Source organism: Pholcus phalangioides, unplaced genomic scaffold (genome assembly GCF_987345545.1).
Source record: "Pholcus phalangioides strain wild (caught in Gottingen) unplaced genomic scaffold, Ppha-v1.0 ptg000022l_1, whole genome shotgun sequence".
Lineage (NCBI taxonomy): Eukaryota > Metazoa > Arthropoda > Arachnida > Araneae > Pholcidae > Pholcus > Pholcus phalangioides.
Window position 1 is genome coordinate 4,735,567 of NW_028301615.1, and position 19,951 is coordinate 4,755,517.

At 36.7% G+C, this 19,951-nt stretch overlaps 1 protein-coding gene across 1 annotated transcript in view; it reads right to left on the minus strand.

Moving 5' to 3' along the window:
• The window catches only part of Polr1A (RNA polymerase I subunit RpI1), a 553,279-nt gene that overhangs the window by 105,549 nt on the left and 427,779 nt on the right, over nt 1-19,951 (minus strand). The window contains exon 24 of the mRNA XM_089249700.1: nt 7,570-7,619. Coding sequence (XP_089105826.1) covers nt 7,570-7,619 — 50 coding nt within the window. The remainder of the gene's footprint in view (nt 1-7,569; nt 7,620-19,951) is intronic.

The window sequence follows — 19,951 nt, forward strand, 5'->3', positions numbered from 1 at the left end:
ACTGGAAAAACCCAAATTTGTAAGACTTAAATGAAAACTAAGCACATATATTTCAAAAGAACAGAAAAAAATCCTATAAGGTGACACCAATTTCATTGAAATATTTGGATTTAATAGCCAGCTACCTGATAATGATAGATTAGCGAAGTTCAAAATTGAATTGCCATCAAAATTTCTCATCCCCAATTATGCAAACACCCTACAATCACGCTACAATCGGTCAAAATTTACCAAAAACTTGTACATTCTGCCAGCTTTCTAAAAAGCCTATAATCAATCACATCAGGGTTCTGGTTCAGGAGAAATTTAGCATTTCGTTTCCAATACATCACTGAAATCTACATCCCTTGAAGTAATTGTAGTAGGTTTAGGCAACAATTTGATTTTTCCCTTCACCAAACTCTCAGCACTTGAAACTTCCCATTAAATACAGATATCCTGTAGATAGTGATAGCATCACTTAAAAGGATTTTTTCTGCAAAATCAAGTCATTACCAAAATCTATATCGGCCAATTTCAAATTTTATTTGAATATCTAGTTTGAGAAATACTGATTTCAGAGATGTATTCCGAACCAAAGGATAAATTTCTCCTGACCAGAGCACCGATATGGTTAATTGTAAGTTCTTTCAAAAGCTAGTGGAATGGGCAAGTTGTTTTTGGTAAATTTGGCTGATTGTAGCTAGAAGGGTGTTAGTGATGAAAAAATTGACGACGATTCGATTTTGAACTTTGGCAATCTTTCAGCGCTTGTAGCTTGCCTTTAAATCCAAATATGCAATTAAATCCAAATGCAAGATTTTTTCCATTCTTCCCAAAAAAAAAAAAAAAAAATTGCTTAGCATGCATGTAGGTATTTCAGAAACTTCACGAACTCTGGCTCTTTCAGACTTGTGTGTGTGTCACACATATTTTTTCCATAATCAATTACCCTTCATAACTCGAAAACAGTTCGAGATAGAACTGGGTTGATAGGATGTTTCATGTTCTACTTGGGCTTGTTTATCACCCCGTTCCGTTTGACATTACATGTCACATTCACCCTGTCTACAGATTAAATACAATTGAATTAGAATTAATCTGTTTTAAATTTAATAAATCTAAAATTTTTTGATCTCGAGTATAGTTGGACATTTTTTTAAAATATGACAATTCGTAAATACAGGGGTGGAAAATGGAAATTTGATTTTTGTAGCAGGAAAAACTATTTTCGTAGCAGCATTTATTAGTTTTGTAGCAATTTAAAATTTTTGCAGTAAATAAAATACACAGTATTTATATACATATACGCTGCTCAAAACCATTAGGGGAGCACATGGTTTTAACAAAATTACGCAAAGATGTATACCTATAAGTAACATAAAATGAATCATCCATAATTTAAAGCCTAGCAGGAAACGGAAGAAGAAAACTTCATATGCAAATCAAAGTTCATGACGTCAAAAACAAGAAAAAGGAGATAAGGGCAGAAATCGGGATGTTGCAGAAACTCTGTTTTACTGCCGTAACTGTGAAATTAAGATTGCGCAGTATTTTTTTTTGAGACAAGGTGACTTGAGGATGTCTCAATAACGTGATTTACCGGAATCCATGGCATGGCGTGTTATAGGCAGACTGGAATCCGGGCAAACACAACGTAGTGTCGCGGACGCTGTTGGAGTCGCCAGAAGTGTTGTTGCAAGGCTGTGGAATCGATTCCAAGAAACAGAAAATGTTAGACGTCGACCAGGGCAAGGTCGGCCACGTTCCACTACAGCAACTGATGACCAGTATGTACGGTTAACAGCCCGTCGAAACCGAACAAAGAATGCTACGTAGCTGCAAAGACGGTTGCTCTTGGCAACAGGACGAAGGGTGTCCAGCCAAACAGTACGTAATCGGCTTCATGAGGGAGGGCTCTATGCACGTAGGCCAATGGTCTGCATTCCGTTGACCCCACGCCACCGTGCAGCCCGAAGAAGATGGGCTACTGAACATCGAGATTGGGAGCAACATGATTGGAGCCAAGTGCTGTTTACAGACGAGTCCCGATTCAGTCTGGAGTGTGACACCCGACGTGTTCTGGTATGGAGGGACAAGGGCACTCGAAATAACCCCGCATTCGTTTGTGAAAGGTCACAATACAGACGAGCTGGTTGGATGGTATGGGGTGGAATCAGCATAGGCGGACGTATGGACCTGCATATCATTCAGGATGGCACTTTGACGGCCCGAAGGTATGCAGACGAGATACTGCGACCTCATGTCATCCCTTACGCTGGAGCCATTGGAGATTCCTTTGTTTTCCAGGATGATAATGCCAGACTGCATAGAGCTCGTCTGGTCGAGAACATGCTTGAAGCTGAAACAATACAGCGTATGGAATGGCCAGCGTGCTCTCCTGACCTGAATCCAATCGAGCATGTTTGGGACATGCTCGGACGACGCATTGCTGCGCAACCAAGGCCGCCTGTTACTGTCAGAGACTTGCAGATTGCACTTCTTGAGGAGTGGAACAGTATTCCCCAAAGTCTGATCGATAACCTCATCGTATCCATGGCAAACAGGTGTGCAGCAGTCTTAGCTGTTCGAGGAGACCACACGTCCTATTAAAACTCATGCGTCATGTATAAACAGTACTTTTTTTTATCGTTTACATGTAACCAAATTGTTGCCCTAAATCATCTTTTCATGTTTTTTCCATATATTCAAAGAATTAAAGCTTAATTCCAAATTTTTTTTTTACGTCTTTTTTCTGTATTGCGCATTGATAAGCGTGTACTATCCATTGTATGCCAATACGTGGCTGTCTCACACGGTTTTCTTCACTTTTTTGCTTGCTCCCCTAATTGTTTTGAGCAGTGTATATACAGTATCATACACAGGATTACATTTTACTTCAAGAAAGAGCGTTATCTCAGCTCAGAAGAAGGGGGCGTCTCTTCCCCCCCCCCCCACCAGGTACAAAGTTTATAGAGACTTCATCTAGAAGAAATAATTATATATTTTCAAAGCATAAAAACATTTTGAGAGACTTCTTGATATTTATATTTTTACATTCTCTACAATATCAACAAATGAGAGGGTTTATATACAGACACATGGTGTGTTTTAGATTCAAAAAATAATTTGGAAATGAGTGCTTTTAGATTTAGCTTGTAGACTTGGTAATCAGCAATTAAAAAAAAAAACCACTAAAGGAGAGGTTTGAAACTCATTAGAAAAGTAATTATTTTTCTTGTTGATGCAAGTCTGTGTAGTGCTTTTGTTCCCTTCAGTTTCAAGCATTTTTGAACTTTTGATCCTGCTTCTTTTACCAGAATTTACCTATTTAATATTTAAAATGTGTTTCTTTTTGAGTTTGCTCTTGATTATATTACCTCAATTTGATTCAACATACCCTGAGACAACTTCTTTTCTTTGGTCATTCTTAAAATATTTATTTATTCTCAGAAATTTAATAGAGTTATTAAAAACTAGACTTACATTATTTTTAACTTAAACTATAGTAATTTAAACACAAATTAAATTATTTTTAATTTAAACTACACAGAAATAAAAACTATAAAATAATGATTAAACGATTAGAAATTTAATACAGTGATTCTATGTATTTTCACAAAAAATTCAAGCCGAGAACATTTGTTGTCACTATTTATTTTTTAACTGATTTGTGGTTGCTATATGTATTTTATTTTACAGCATCTTTAACAGATTTTTAAGTCTCCCATTTTAATTCCAAGTTTTTTATTATTAATTTTCTACTGTTCATTCTCTTGATATACCATTTCCTTTTACGCCATTCACCGACACGTTTAGTGTTTAATGGAAAATAGTTTCTAGATGAGCATTAATTAAAATTACTTTGTCTAGACCAGTTTCCCAATCTTTTTGTCGCATCACCTTACCAACGCAATCTAACACATAGGATCCTATGTTATATCTGTAGCTTCTACCGCCCCCTGAAACAATCTATCGTCCCCCCAGGGGGCATTAACACCCACGTTGGAAATCACTGGTCTAGACCATGGTCATGGTTGGTTTCAAAGGAACGAAAAGATAATTTGTGTAAGTGTTGCGTTTGTTATTTATTGAAATGTTACGATCTTCCAAATCAAAAATTACAATGAAAATGAAAATCTTTTCTGCAAATTTCAAACTATGACTGTTTTGGATGAAATAATTAGCAGAAACCATTGTAATTTCTGATTCATTTCATCTAGCTAAAACAACACTCAGATAGTATACAAAAATATATGTAAGTAAGGGAATAAGAGCTTTAATGAGAGCCTAGGATAAGAGCTTTAATGACCAAACTGCCTATGCTATTTCTCACAGGCATTGACCTATGGGGTGAAGTTGGTCACCCTGATCACCCCCCCCCCCAAAAGAGACATGTGAATATGATAATATTGCATATTTAATAAATCTATTGAAAATTACTCGTATCATTATTACCGATTAAATAACAAATTCAACAAAACTTGGACTAAAAAACTGAAAAAACCAGGGCATTTTACTCAAAAAAAGTTGGGAGAGAAAGAAAACCACAATTGCTCGAAAATACAGGACAATACGAGACGTATCGTCATCATCATCCACAACAATGCAAGGGGAGGGAAAAACCACCCCTCCCAACAGCAAGTTTTAGATCCGCTCCTGATCTCCCACCATATTACTCATGGCATATATAAATCTGTGAGTTCCCCCCCCCCCCAGATAATTTTACTCATGTGGCTTATATGCCAGAGGCACCAAAATGATGTCTTGCACAGGTGAGAATTTTGTCTCAAGCCTTCCCTGCTCCTTCACGATTACACAGGAGATAGTATATATTTTTTTTAATAAAGGGACCCGTGAAAAATTGTGACCTGGGTGTCCATAGAATAAAACGACCTAGGCAAACCACATTCCCAGATGTGGAAGTTCCTAGCTGTCGGCATAACTGCTCTAACTAAAAGCATTGTAGCCTGCTTGGGATGACCGTTAAAAAAAAGGATAGGGCTAGGGCAACTTATTTCATAGGTTTGTTAGATCATCTCGTATTTTATGATACAGATCAATGTTTCTCATAGTATTCAGATCTTGGAAGGAGCGATCACTGTCCTCTGGAACTGCATCTGTTTTGGAATTGGCTATAAACTGTAGATCCCAATGCAATTAGCCTTGGTATGCAGAATATGATAATGATGAGACAAAAATGGTCACTGTAGCTGTGAGGGATGCTAGCTTGTTACTGTATCATTTTCAGAGTGTCTACCACATACCCAAAGAAAAGTTTTGTGAATTTTTGTTGACCTCTGCTAGTCTGCCTGAATAAGCTTTACTGGAATCTTACATCAAATACCTCTCAAACCAACCATGACCATGGTCTAGACCAGGAGTAGACAATTTTTTTCCAAGTGCCAAAATCAAGATTATTTTCGATGGGTATGCTACTCTACGCATTCTAACATGCAGATTATACGTCCTGTTTTTAAGGGACATGAGCAATCTTCTCTATTACTGTGAAATACTGTTTGGCTCTCCTTTAATTTTCATTAAAAAATGTCCAGTTTGCCACTCTTTTGAATTCTAAACTGTTTTTATATTTTGAATAATAATTTTCACTACTAAATGCAAATTGTGTAAATACGTATATCGGTGGAAGTTCATCTTACTTACACCATGTTGCACATAGACACAGGAACCTGAGCACTCAAGGTGTTTAGGCCCCTCCACCTACCCCCAATAAACTTTGTAAGAGGGCTTGTCCCTTTTCCCTACAATACATGAATGTACAATGTAATTGTACTATACAATGCATGTCCTAGCTGGGGACAATCCTGAATCTCGTGAACATAGGGACGTTCAGCAACTATGGTCAAAGATGAAATACCGAACAGAATCGCATTGAATAGAAAACCATCACAAATAATTTTTTTAGAGTACCTACCATACTAAATATAGGTTTGGCGGTCTATAAGACCATCATTTATACGAAAAGGATTGTTTAAAAGGATTGCTTAAAGGTGAACACCAATACTTTTTTTATGGCTGATTGATGGAAATGACCACAGCTGCTTTCTATGTGTTTTTTCCCTAACGATGACGGTAGTCATTGACGTCATGACAACGTGAAAGCTCGCGGAAAAATCATGAGAAATTTTAACAAATCTGGAGAGCAGGAGGAAGGGTTTAAAATCCGGATTCTCCCGCCTAAATCCGGAGAGTTGGCAGGTCTGCACTTAGTTTGACCCCATTTTATACGTTGTCAGAAGCTTAGGCACCAAATCCTGGAGAGGGGGGCCTCAGGCTAATTCCATTTACGGTCCCCAAAAAATAAAATTTCGAGGAGGACAAACAGCATCATGAAAAAGTCAGCTTCTATTGTGATGCAACTTCAATGTTTCCTAAGGGAAAATTTTGTTTGTGGGTGCAAGATGGAGCAGAATTGAAGAATTCCTGGCATTTTTGTAGCAGTACGTAGCAAATGAGGGGAAAATTGTCAAAATTGTAGCAACTGTAGCAGATTTCCCACTCCTGTAAATGCACTATTACTTTTAAAAAATCTTTTTTTTTTCTTACTTCTCCAAAATCAGATTTTCTGATGTTCAGGGTTGAACTAACGATAATTTGCAGTTTTTCATTGGATGCTAACACATTGCTAATTGAGAATTAATGCATATGATAAAAGAATTACTCAAAAACAAAAGAAAATATTAAGAAATGATTGAATACATTACCATGTGTGACACTTTTTCCTCTTTAAAAAAAAGGTAGTTTTTTTAAAATTAAAAATTAAATTTAACCTAACCAACTGATACATTCATAGTAAGAGTTTGTATCACAAGAATTTATTGAAGCCAGGAATTGAATCCTGAGCAGAAGACCAGCAATTAATGTCCATAAATTCATATAGCACACTTTAGGACCTCAATTGGCTTTTCTTGTGGTATAAACAAATTTGTATTGTATATAATAGTTTACCAGATGAATTTGATATATTCGCAGCACCTATTGGTAAATTTAAAAAGCTTCTCTCTGATTGATGAGCGATTTTTTCTTCTTCAAATGATTTGTTGTACGTGATTGTTAAAATATTTCGTATTTTGTTCATTTATTTTTAATCTTGGCAGTGTGTTTTTATTCAATTTTATTTTTAATTTTGTCAGTGTGTTTTTATTCATTTTTATTTTTAATCTTGGCAGTGTGTTTTTATTCAATTTTATTTTTAATTTTGTCAGTGTGTTTTTATTCATTTTTATTTTTAATCTTGGCAGTGTGTTTTTATTCAATTTTATTTTTAATTTTGTCAGTGTGTTTTTATTCATTTTTATTTTTAATCTCGTCAGTGTGTTTTTATTCAGTTTTATTTTTAATCTCGTCAATCTGCTTTTATTCATTTTCATTTTTAATTCATCCAGTGATTTTTATATAGGCCTTCATTTTACTTATTTTGTATTGACTTGTGTTTGTTTTTATTTTTGTTTTATATCTGGTTTCATTTTATTATTGTATTTACATTTCTGTCTTACCTTGGTGTAATTGGATTGTTTTTTGTAGCTCAGTATGTATTTGAATAAATAAATAAAAATACAAACAACTTACAATGATTGTTCAACAACAATAGTTTCTTCCACTCCAATTGCTTCAAGTACCTACATTAAGAAAATTCTTATTAACAAATTCAAACAACACAACAAATTCAAAAATTGTGAATTACAAATAGGAATTTCAATTATTTCCAAATACAGCAGTTTAAAATTAATGAAATTTTAATGAAGAAACTATAAAAAAAAGAAAATATACCACCCAATAAAAATAAGGTTGCCTTTAGGTAAGAATGGAGAGCCTCATTTTTTCAGCATGAAAATATCATATTTGAAAGATAATAATTTTTGGTAATACTATGCAAATAAAATAACTACGAATACAATACTATAATTTACAAAAAAAAAAAATCTCAACTGAAACAATAAAATACAAAAAAATTGTGCAGGGCAAGTATAAATGAACTGATACTACACATTCAGATACAGTGTCCGCCAATAAATTAATTTAATTTCACCCCCTGAAATTAATTTTAACCCCCCCCCCACCAAATTTTCTTAGGGAGTGAAAATACTCAAAATTTAGGTTGAATTATTTTTTGAAAATACATTTACAAGACAATAAACATAATGTGAATAGTATACCAAGGGTTCAGAGGTTACCTTGTATAAAGATGAAAATATACTTCCTAAAGAAGTTACAGAAATGCTACAAATTTTCGATAAAAGGAAAGAATTTAAATTTGAAGTAAATTTTCTGTCTAATTTCAATTCTAATATTAGTATTAGAATTTTGAAAAATATATTTTTTGGACAACTTTCAAGAATAAAAAAAACCTGTAATAATGCTAAGCATTTTTTAGAAGCATATTCTGAATTTTTAAATATCTTGAGTGGCAACGGTTATCCATCTTCTTTTTTGGGTTTCAAAATTTCACCCACGTTTTCCTAATAGTTAATTTAGGCGGCATGTTTTTAAATATAACTCTTGGTATGTTTTCTTCAATCCGCAATTTTTCTCATTTTTCAATTTTTACACACTTTGTGTATATATATTTTTATATTGTGCTACTCATTTGTTATTCATATTTTTTTGGTTTTAATTGTGTATTCTCATTTTTGCCTTTTGACTTCTAAAGCTTGTTTATCACAAAAATGTCGGGAGAAGTGATATTAATTTTATGCCTATTAGGCTTACCATCATTAGAAACATTTTGTGATGAAGCTCCGATGTCCTCCTTTACACACGAGCGGATACCTAGAAGAATGCTAGGAAGCATGTTGGTCCAGTGGTCAGTTTCGAGGCAGCGTAACGCTGTCTTCAGGTCACGATGAAAACGTTCAACACAACCACATTTGCGGCCGGATGATATGGTGTGGAAATGGTGTACGAATTCTTTTAATACCAAAAATTCTAGCAAGGGCTCGAAACAAGGAACTTTCAAACTGCCAACCTTGATCACTGGTGATGGTTTCAGGGGTACCGAAACGGCTGATCCAACCTGAAAAGAAACATCTTGCAACAGTTTCTGCTGTCATGTCCTCCATGGGAATAACTTCCGGCCATCGAGTGAAACGATCCACTATTGTTAGGCAGTACTGGAATACACAGGAGGGTGGGAGTGGTCCCACAATGTCTATGTGCACATGTCCAAAACGTTTATCACACAACGGGAATTTTCCAAGTGCCGCTTTGATGTGTTTGATGATTTTAGATTTTTGGCATGCAAGACAAGTCTTGCACCATTCTGCACAGTCTTTTTTCATATCTTTCCAAACGAAACGACTGCAGAGCAAGTTTTCAGTAGCTCGTTTGCCAGGATGATTCAAGTTGTGAACAGTGCTGAATGCTTGAAATCTGAATGGTTCAGGAATGTGAGGTCACACCTTTCCAGTTGAAACGTTGCATAAAATTTCAATTTCGCTGTTGATCAGCATGGGTTTGAACTCTAAGCTAGTAGAAGTGTGAAGTTGTTTCAACTCTTCATCTTCCCTTTGAGATTTGGCAATTTCCCTATAATCGAGAGGAGAAGGAAATTTGATCGAACTGATACGGGAAAAAGCGTCAGCAACAACATTTTCAACACCAGTAATATGACGAATATCGGTGGAGTATTGCGATATAAAGTCCAGATACCTTATCTGCCTGGCTGAGTTGTTCTTATTGATGTGACTGAAGGCATAGGACAATGGTTTATGGTCACTAAAAATTATAAAGTGCCGTCCTTCTAATAGGTATAGAAAATGCTTTACGGCAACGTATATAGCTAATAGTTCTCTGTCGAAAGCACTGTAGTTCTGCTCAGATTTTGACAATTTACGAGAGAAAAATGCGATGGGCTGCCAGTTATTTCCAACTTGTTGTTGAAGGGCACCTCCAATCGCATAGTCGGATCCATCGGCCATCAGTGCCAACACAGAATTTTGCTGTGGATATGACAAAAGGGTTATATTAGCCAAATCAGTCTAGCAATTTTCAGAAGGCAATTTTGGATTCTTCAGTCCATTCGATGAGACGTTTATCGTGCCTTTTGCTATCTTTAAGGTACACGTTGAGCAAAATTTGCTTTTTCGCGCCGTTTGGGATAAAGCATCTGTAAAAATTAAGCATCCCGAGAAATCGGCGCAGCTCTTGAATAGTCTGCGGTTGTGGATAGTTCAGGATAGCTTCAACTTTCTTTTCCAATGGTTTGATACCGTGCTCACTTACAGTATGTCCTAAAAATGCTACTTCAGATTTTCCGAAAATGCACTTATCAATATTCAAGACAATTCCAAATTCGGAGCATTTCTCGAAAATGCATCTTAAGTGAACGAGATGTTCCTCTGGAGATGTCGAAGCGATAAGTACATCATCCAAGTACAGAAAACAAAAGTCAAATTCTTGAAGTACAGAGTTCATGAACCTTTGCAATGTTTGACCAGCATTGCACAAACCGAAAGGCATGTAAAGAAACTCGTACAGTCCAAATGGAGTGATGACTGCCGTCTACTCAATGTGTGCTGGCTGTACAGGAATCTGGTAATATGCTTTAACCAAGTCAAGGGTACTGAATATTGTTTTGCCAGCGAGAAAATTAGCAAAGTCATGAACGTGTGGAATTGGGTAGTGGTCGGGTTTCGTTCTCGCATTTAACATGCGATAATCCCCGCAACAACGCCATCTTCTATCTGCTTTCGCAACCATATGCAAAGGGCTTGCCCAATTGCTTTTGGAGGGCCGACACCAACCTTGACTTTCCATGTAAGCGAATTCGCATTTAGCGATAGTAAGCTTGTCTTGTGCCAAATGTCTGGCCTTGGCAAACACAGGTGGGCCTGTCGTCTCGATAAAATGAGTAACGTTATGTTTAACCGACTTGGTCGAGAAATTTATCTTAGTCAGATCGGGAAATTTGGATAACAGCTTATGATAATCAGTAGTATCATGCATAGCAAATGTCAAACCAGTGGAGGGTACTTCTGCCCTGGATCCGGATATGGACAATTTTGAATCTTGTGAAACTAATCGACATTTGTTCATGTGAACCAAAAGGCTGTATCGACTAAGAAAATCAGCGCCTAAGATTGGCTTATTGATTGAGACCACAACAAATTTCCAAACAAAATTCTTATGCAGACCAAAGTCCAAGTTCAGTATCTTAGTACCAAATGTAGGAATCTGAGTGACATTAGCAGCAGTTAACTGAAAGGAATTGGTTTTGTTTGACAATTCAGATTTTTCAGCGGGTAACACAGATACCGATGCTCCAGTATCAACAAGGAAGTACAATCCGTTTTTACGATCGTACACAAATAGGCAACTTGCAATATTAGCATTTTCGCTATGCGCCCCCAACGAAAGCTCTACGAGTGCTTGTAAGAGCAGGGCGCTGTGCACTTTTTCTCTGAATTTCCTGTGGTACCAGCATATTTGAGATGTTTGTCCCGCTGGGAGAGATTGGTGAGACAGATAGCGAACGAAAACGCTGACCATGAGGTCTAGTTTCTAATCTAGACAGGAGTGCAGATCTCATCTAATCTGGTATCGATTGGGCATGGCTGGACCGAACTGACTTCCGTGGGCTTGGTAACGTCCAATATGCCGTCTGCCATCTCCGCAAGCTTCGGCAAGACGTCAGTGCTTACGGCTAATATCTGCTGAACTGCTACTGGCAATTGTCGTAACCACAACGTTTTCAAAATTTTATCATCAAAATGCTTACCAGCTAAATCGCGCATCTCCAATAGCAAACGTGACGGGCGCTTGTCACCCAAAACTAGGCCTTACAAAAGAGCCCTCAACTTAGAAGATTCGGAATCGGCATACTGGGATATCAACCGCTCTTTCAGGGCATCATAGCTATTTTGAGCCAGTGGATTCATTAAGATATCCGAAATGACCGAGAGTTCCTGCTGATCTAAATTAAAATCAAGAAAAGTTCAAAAAGAGCCTACCGTATGCTTGACAACATCTTCAGAAGGTGAGATGACTGCATCTGTTTTCATCGGAAACCGTAAAACGCTGGTAGCCGAAAACGCAAGTTCACGGTCGTAGCACAAACAACGTGGTCGGGAAAGGGAAAGAGCAACTTGCATCTCACATGTTCAAAAAAAAACAGGTCACCACTGTTACACGTTGGGGGCGCAACGTCGTTCGGTAGGCTCGTTCACAAGTAGAATATAGCGATTGTTAATTATTTACATGTTTTATTTACAATTTATACAACCATTATAACTTTAATAGCAGGAGCGTGTGGCAGACGTACGGAGAAGCCCATGGAGGAAAGAATAACAGGAGGTGACATCGGGAACGAAAATTGAAGCCGTTGTGGCAACCCTATGGGCTGACGAGTAAGCCCAAACAAACCGCTCTTTTCCCTATACTTAACATGTGTTTTGCCGGATCGAATTCTTTTAAAATATTAATAACTAAATAAATTTAAGCACCATGACTGTTTAATGCGTCTTCAGGTAATCTACATGATCTAATAAAGGGGAAAAATAAAATCTTATCCTTATAAAAGGGGTTGTTATATTTTAAATTTATTTTTGAAAAAGGGGAAGATCACTTTTCACTCTCAACTCGTCATAAGTTCCGTGCCTTCAATTTATTTTAAAAATTTGATGCATCACATTAATGTCTACGGGAATATGATTAATTAAAATAATATGAAGCTGCAATAAAATGCAATTTCATAATTTTTTTCTTTTAACTGTTTATCTTGCCTCTTTCTTTCGTTCGTTCATCATTATGATGGATCGGGACATTTCGAAAGTGTTTCAGGCCCGTGGGTGCTCGTCTTAAGCTTTACATGAGGAATTTTGATTTCTGAATCAGTTCTGAGGTGCTCGAGCACCTTCTGACAGGGCCGTAGCTAGGATTTTTATCACCCGGGCAAACATGATTCAGCCGTCCGGGGCAAACAGCATTTTGCCGCCCCTGTGCCTGAAAGTACTGCAAGTGCTCTAACGTCGTCCGCCACTGTGTATTTATGGTTTTGCTGCCTGTAGGCTGTACAAATTTTGCCACCCTTCTTCTGTTCCACTCTCATATTCTTGAATACGTATTACTGGAAATATATGCCGCCCATCCGAACTTTCCGTTATGTAGATGTATTGAGAAAAAAATATTAAAAAATAAGAAACTTTTTTTACGAGCCGCGATAAGTCATCTCTCTGGCCTATAGTATCTAGAAAAATAATCTGGGCTGTTTCTTTTTCTCTTCATTTTGTATCAATTACTTTGATTTTAAAGTGTTATGTGTACGAAAATTTGACAAAAAAGTTTCGAATTGAATTTGAAATCTAAATTTGTGTTAGAGTTTTTGCCTGGAATGGAGAAATATTTCTACAATATTTCAATATATACAGCTGAAAGGCATTATATATGCTAACGTTTTGCATATATAATGTTTTTCGCAAAAAAAGTCAGGTTTTTTCAAACACCGCTTGTTCAAGTGTCCTTAAACATTGTCTTTCTCTCAGCACTGAGGTGTTACATACTTTGGCATAATTTTTTTAAAAATTAAAATGCCGAGAAGAAATTTTGTGGCACAAGATATGGGTAAATTTTGGTTATTTTTGTAAAAGGTTCCATGTTGTCGAAGTTAATATTCGAAAACAAATAACAACTAAAATTGTAAAAGCTCTCGTTCAATTGTATAAATATATCCAAAGAATTTGAGGGAAAAAAATCGAGTTCCTAAAGTGAATAGTAAATTTTTAAATGATTTTTAAAAACGGGGATGTTTCTCATAGGAAAGCATGGGAAGCCACGGTTTGTTTGGGCTTACTTGGTCCCTTTAATAGAGCGATCACTGGCTTCATCTGGCAACCCAGATTCCCCACGCTTTCTCAACGGAGGCGCTGGTCGCGTCACCTCCTGTTATTCTTTCCTCCATGGGAGAAGCCGAATGCAAAACAAACAATACAGATAGTCGGCTTTGACTGCATAAAAATACACGTTGCCACACTGACATAAATAATAATAAAAAAAAATGATAATAAACAGTTTAAAAAGGGTTGCTACATGGCCCTGGGGTTATCTGAAGCGGCAAATTTACAGATCCCTTAACTGTCCCGTGGTACCAGAACATTTAAGCAGCCCGTGGCATATTTTCAGATCACTTAAATGACCAGGGACACAGTTCCAGAGCACTTGAGCGATCCGTGACACATTTAGAGATCCCTTGAGTGACATGTGACGTGGCCCCCAGTGTGGTTCTACATCACTGAAGTTAATCGCGGCACATTCTCAGATTATTTAAACGATGCGTGGCACAGTTCCAGAGCACTTAAACGGCCCGGACACATTTCCAGATCACTTGGATCCACGAAACATTTAGAGATCACTAAAGTGGCTCTATAGGGCACTTATCAATAGGGGGGCATGTTACTTCCAGTGCCCACAAACTATCAAAAGGTTTTTCTCGTTTTTGGGGCACCGAGTAAGGTGCCATTAAAAATATTTCATATTTTCATAAAGGGTGGTTGATTACGTAAGCTTTATCCAAACCCCCACCCCCCTTGTCATCAAAAGTCAGCAATTCGGAAACCCCCCACCCCCCATCGACGATGATGTAATACTTGAACGGCCCCTAATTGAAAAACTAAGCTTGGCACATCTTGAGTAAAAAGAATAATTTTTTACTAATTTTTGCCTGGTTTTTTCTACTTTTTTGCCACTTTCATGCAAAACCCCAACCCTGCTTTGTCACTCGCAGCTCCCTTGCTCACTTTATGGCTCATCTGTTGTTTGCTAAAGTAGTTTAATAGATATTTTCACTTATCAAAAAACTACTTCAAAGCATAAATAGACACACAAATCAATACCTCTAGTTCACCGCAATCTCGTGATGAAGGCTGGTGATGCCCCTAATCTCTGTTCATTCCAACTTAGGTCCTGATGTAAATAAAAGCATGTGTGCGATGCTCAAAATGATTGGTTGAAGAACATTTCACCTTTTCTTACTGTACAACACAGCCAAAAATACAGTCCTTTCTCGTTTGCTTCTCATACCATAAAATACCTCATAATATTTATTTTTTTTAAATATTTATTCCATATTATCCAAGTCATCTGGAAGACGGGGAAAAATATTTTTTAAAGATCTGTCACAAAGCGTTTTCGCTGCTATGTCTTCAGGGTGGGCGTTGACAGGACACGCCTTTCTCACTCAAACATTACTGTCCCCCTTTTTTAAATGGAAGTTTCATTTTATTATTACTCCTATTCGCAAACAGATTTGATATACGCTTCTTCAAGAGGTCTTGCAAGAGAAAGAGCTTTCTCTTCTTCATTGTTTGATGACATAAATGAAATATGCGTGTCTATTTTGTTTGGCAGAGCCATATGAAAATTCATTTCTTTGCAGCTGCTCTGGACTCCTATAAACAAAAAGTTTTTGTCAACAAGATTTTTTTCTCACCCACACGCTTTGACATACACTGGATACGGGTGGGGGGTCACTTTCTGTTTGTCTCTCTTCTCCATGTGAATCTTGAATAAGAATTAAACAAAACCCCTATCGAATTTTGTTGCTTATAATTTGCAGATGTAAACTGCACTAGTTTGAGGGGAAAAAGACACCATATATAGCCCGCAGCGGTATATATAACCCACATGAGAAAATTTCATTTACGAATATAAAATCTCTCTCATGGGGGGGGGGGGGGGTTCAACATGGTTTTGTAGTAAAAATGTCAATTTTTGTACTGACATCCCCCCCATCTATAAAAATTAAAAAAATATATGTTTTGTAAATAAATGTTTAATGTAATTATAACTAACGAAACCTCTCTGAGAAAAAAAGAGTTGTAGATAAGATGCAATGGTTTATCCACACTAAAGCCGCTTTAAACTTGAAACACTTCATGCAGCTTTGATCCACACTAAAAAATTCATTTCCGACGTTTTGTTTTTATTTCAATGTAATTTATTTTAAATGTATAATCCCACGGAATATAAGCAGCAGAATGGGATAGGTTAATTGGAACTTCCATATCCAAATAGTCACATATCGAAAACAAAGGGGCAAACCTATTTCGAATAAGAGAAATTTCAGATATGTATCAATGTAAACTTGAAATTAGTTTTTTTGAAGCTGATGAAATATAGAATTAAATGTAAATTAGGGTAAATGCATTGAATCGGTGAAGCATATCGGTAATGCCTAATCACCAATCGTCTCAGTAAGTTGATAAATTTCGCAACATTTATTACCTTTACCAGCAATTATGCATAATCCTTTTAGACCCTGTATGCACAAACGTGCGGGTTGCTTCTTTTCACTTTGGATATATGTTTTTTTAACCTCAGAGATGTTCAGCCCAAACTTCAAGAATTGTGCGTTATCGTTGAGGATAAAGGTGGTCCCTGAGGTTTAAAAAAAAAATAACCCCCTTCCCAGTGCCGTCTTAATGCATGGGCCCATCCGGGCAAGGCCAGGGAGCCTCAAGACTAGATGGGCCTCACGAAAATGAGATCTAGTTAAAATTTTCTAGAATTTACTAGGTTGGGCCTCAGAAAAACCACTTTGCCTGGGTGCCCCTGATGCTCTTAAGACGGCCCTGCCCCTTCCCCAGGGCCGTAGCGTGCTTTTTCGGGGCAGTCTTTTCTTAGAGTCTCCTTAAAATGGTTATGCTCAGAAAAAAGAGGAGTTACCGGCCTTCCCCCCATTCCTTTATGATTGGCGATTTCCTTTATTGATTTTCTTTATTTTAAGTCTGATCTCTAAAATGAGTAACTGGTGATCAGACCCACATTCAGCACTTGGCAGAGTCTTGCATGTTGTCACAGAGCTTTTCCATCTTTTGCTGCCAATTACGTAATCAATTTGGTTCTTGTACATGCCATTTGGTGATGTGCATGTGTACATTCTTCTTTTAGGCTGCTTAAAGTAAGTATTAGCAATGAAAAGATCATTTGATGAACAGAATTCAATTAACTTTTGTCAGCTTCATTCCTATTTCCAAGCCCAAAGTTTCCTGTTGTACCTGGAACTGCCACATCTCCAACATTTGCGTTTAAATCCCCAATGATCATCAACATATCTTTACTGGGTGTTTGATCAATAATTTGTTGTAGTACATTATAGAATTCATAGCTAACTTCTTCTTCAGCATCAGTTGATGGCGCATATACTTGGATGATCGTTATATTTATTGGACTACTTTTTATTCTGATTGACATACCCTTACACAGATGCATCAATGTTATTTTTAATACTTATTGCCACTCCATTTTTTTTATGATTTTCATGTCCAGAGTAATAAATCGTATAGTCATCCGACTGAAAAAAATCTCGCACCCGTTCATTTCAGTTCGCTTAATCCGAAAATGTCTGTCTTTGTTCTTTGCATTTCTTTCTTTACAACTTCTAATTTTCCATTATTCATACTCCTAACATTCCATGTTCCCATCCTGTATATTTTCTTTGTTAAACTCAAAGATTTCCAAGTGTTTCTTTCATCATTAGATAATATTCCTAAAGGCTTTGATCTATCTACGTCATTGTGATCAAAAGACCAGGACCCACCAGGATAGTCTTCTTGCATGTTCCCAGTAATAAAGTGGTTGCTTTCCGACCTGGAGGCCATCTTCCGGCGACATGACATATTTTCTTTTTGAGTCTTATCCATAAGAGTTTTCTTGTCAATGATGAGAAGTAGCTTGCCATTGCTTTCTTCTTGCAGTACTATCCACATTTCTGTGAACAGCTACCTGGTCAAAGACCAGTACTGACATTGCTGCTGCCCAGTGTCAGGGTAGTTTGGAATCAGAATCTACCATCTCCTAGGCATAAGCTGCAATAAAGTAGGAGAGATTGTAACATAATCAATGACACTAGATCCGTCCCCCAATAAAAATAAATTGTCCAATAAAATCACTTGCCATTCTTCTATTTAGGATTAACAATGAGCAATCATTACATAGATCCAAAAATAATTTCTCATGAATATTTAAATTATTATCAAGAGATTACTGATGTATGAAAGTTGAATGATAAAATATATTATCTCCAGCATGTAGATCGTCTTTCAGTCCAATATGTGTGTTAAAAGTTTCGCTGCAGAGAGCAACAGGCCTACAACGTTACAACTATTCATTCATTACACTTCACTCACTACAGAAAATGAGTTCAGAAAAAACTCATAGTTTAAAAAATTGATTGCAGATGGCAGCACTACACATAACAAGCATTGCACAAAAACAAACTTCACGGAAGGTTCACTATACTAGGTGTACAAGTATGAAATGAGAATTTCAGAAAACAAATGGTGCACCAATGCAGTTTGTGCTATAAATATTTGACACTGCGCCATTTTGTTGTGTCATCAACAAGTTTCAGATGCGCACGAGTGATAAATTGGAAAAGTATGTGCATAGTGTTATATTGTTGTGTTCAATATGTCGAAAGTTATACTGAACAAAGAGCATTTGCGGACAGCATTAATTTTTTTGTTTTTATTTGAAGAAAACTGCTGCTGAATCATACCAATTACTTCGAGAAGCTTATGGTGAACATGTTCCATTGCAAGATATGTGTGAATGATGGTTTCGGTGTTTCAAAAGTGGCGACTTCGATGTTTGCAGACAAGGAACATGGAAAACCGCCAAAAAGAAGATATGGAATTGGAAGCATTGTTGGACGAAGATGATACTACACAGACACAAAAACAACTCGCAGAGCAATTGGGCGTTAGTCAACAAGCTGTTTCCAATCGCAATGCTCCATCACAACGTGAAATGTTCCTTGACAATGTTCAATGGTCAATGTGCAATGCTCCATCACATACAGCAAAAGCGGTTTGCGGCACATTGGAAGCACTCAGCTGGAAGTTCTACCCTATGCGGCTTACTCACCAGACTTAGCTCCTTCCAATTACCACTTATTTGCATTGATGGGTCATGCAGTTTCTGAGCAACGCTTTGGTTCGGACGAAGACGTGAAAAAATAGCTTGATGAATGGTTTGCAGCAAAAGGGGAAGATTTTTACTGGTGTGGTATTCACAAATTTCAGGAAAGATGGGGGAAATGTATAACAAGCAATGGAGCATACTTTGAATAAAGCACTTTTTATCATTCTTCCGAATTTAACGTGATTTTTTTGAAAAAAAACTGCATTTCATACTTGTACACCTGGTACACACACATTCCAACATCCACCAATTCGTTAGTAGTTCCGCAGAGGAATATGGACGAGGTGCATGTCTGGTTTAATAGTTGTCATTAGTCCAATATGTGTCTTTGTGTATATTATATATTATAACAATATTATATTAAAAACCTTGGTCAATCAAATTGTAGATTACATTTTTTAGGGAAAAAATTAAATGATTATGATCTGTGTGCCCAGGGGTAAATAAACTCCAACAATAGCGATCAGAGACACATTAATTTGTTTTATTTTATTAATTTTACAAACAATCCAGTTTTGTGATGAATCAATGTTTTATCGGAGTTATCCTGGTTACCATTAATTATATTATTTGGATTTAAAACTTTGATTTTCCTCATATAAATTAACATTTGGATTGTTAATATTAAAAACACAGCACAAACCATCAACTCTCAAATCAGCACTTTGGTTGCAAATGATCAAATCAGTGTGTGCATCAACTAAATTCAAATTAGCACTTTGAGATACAGTAAACAAATCAACACTTTGATCTGCAAACAATAAATCAAAATTAAAATTACTCTCATCAGGATTAATATTCTGATCACAGAAGATTACTTACATCATCCAAATTACATCCATGTTGGTTAGAAACTGTAGTGTCTGCGTTAAAAGCTATGTTATTTAACATAGGATTTGCTTTATGATACACTGGAGGGTTTTGGTTCTCAAAATATTTGGACAATTTATTTACACGAAGTTTTAATTTTACAGGCTCTCGGCTGCCTTTTCAGGACTTAATCGTTAGTCTATTATTCACTGGTAAATAATTGATT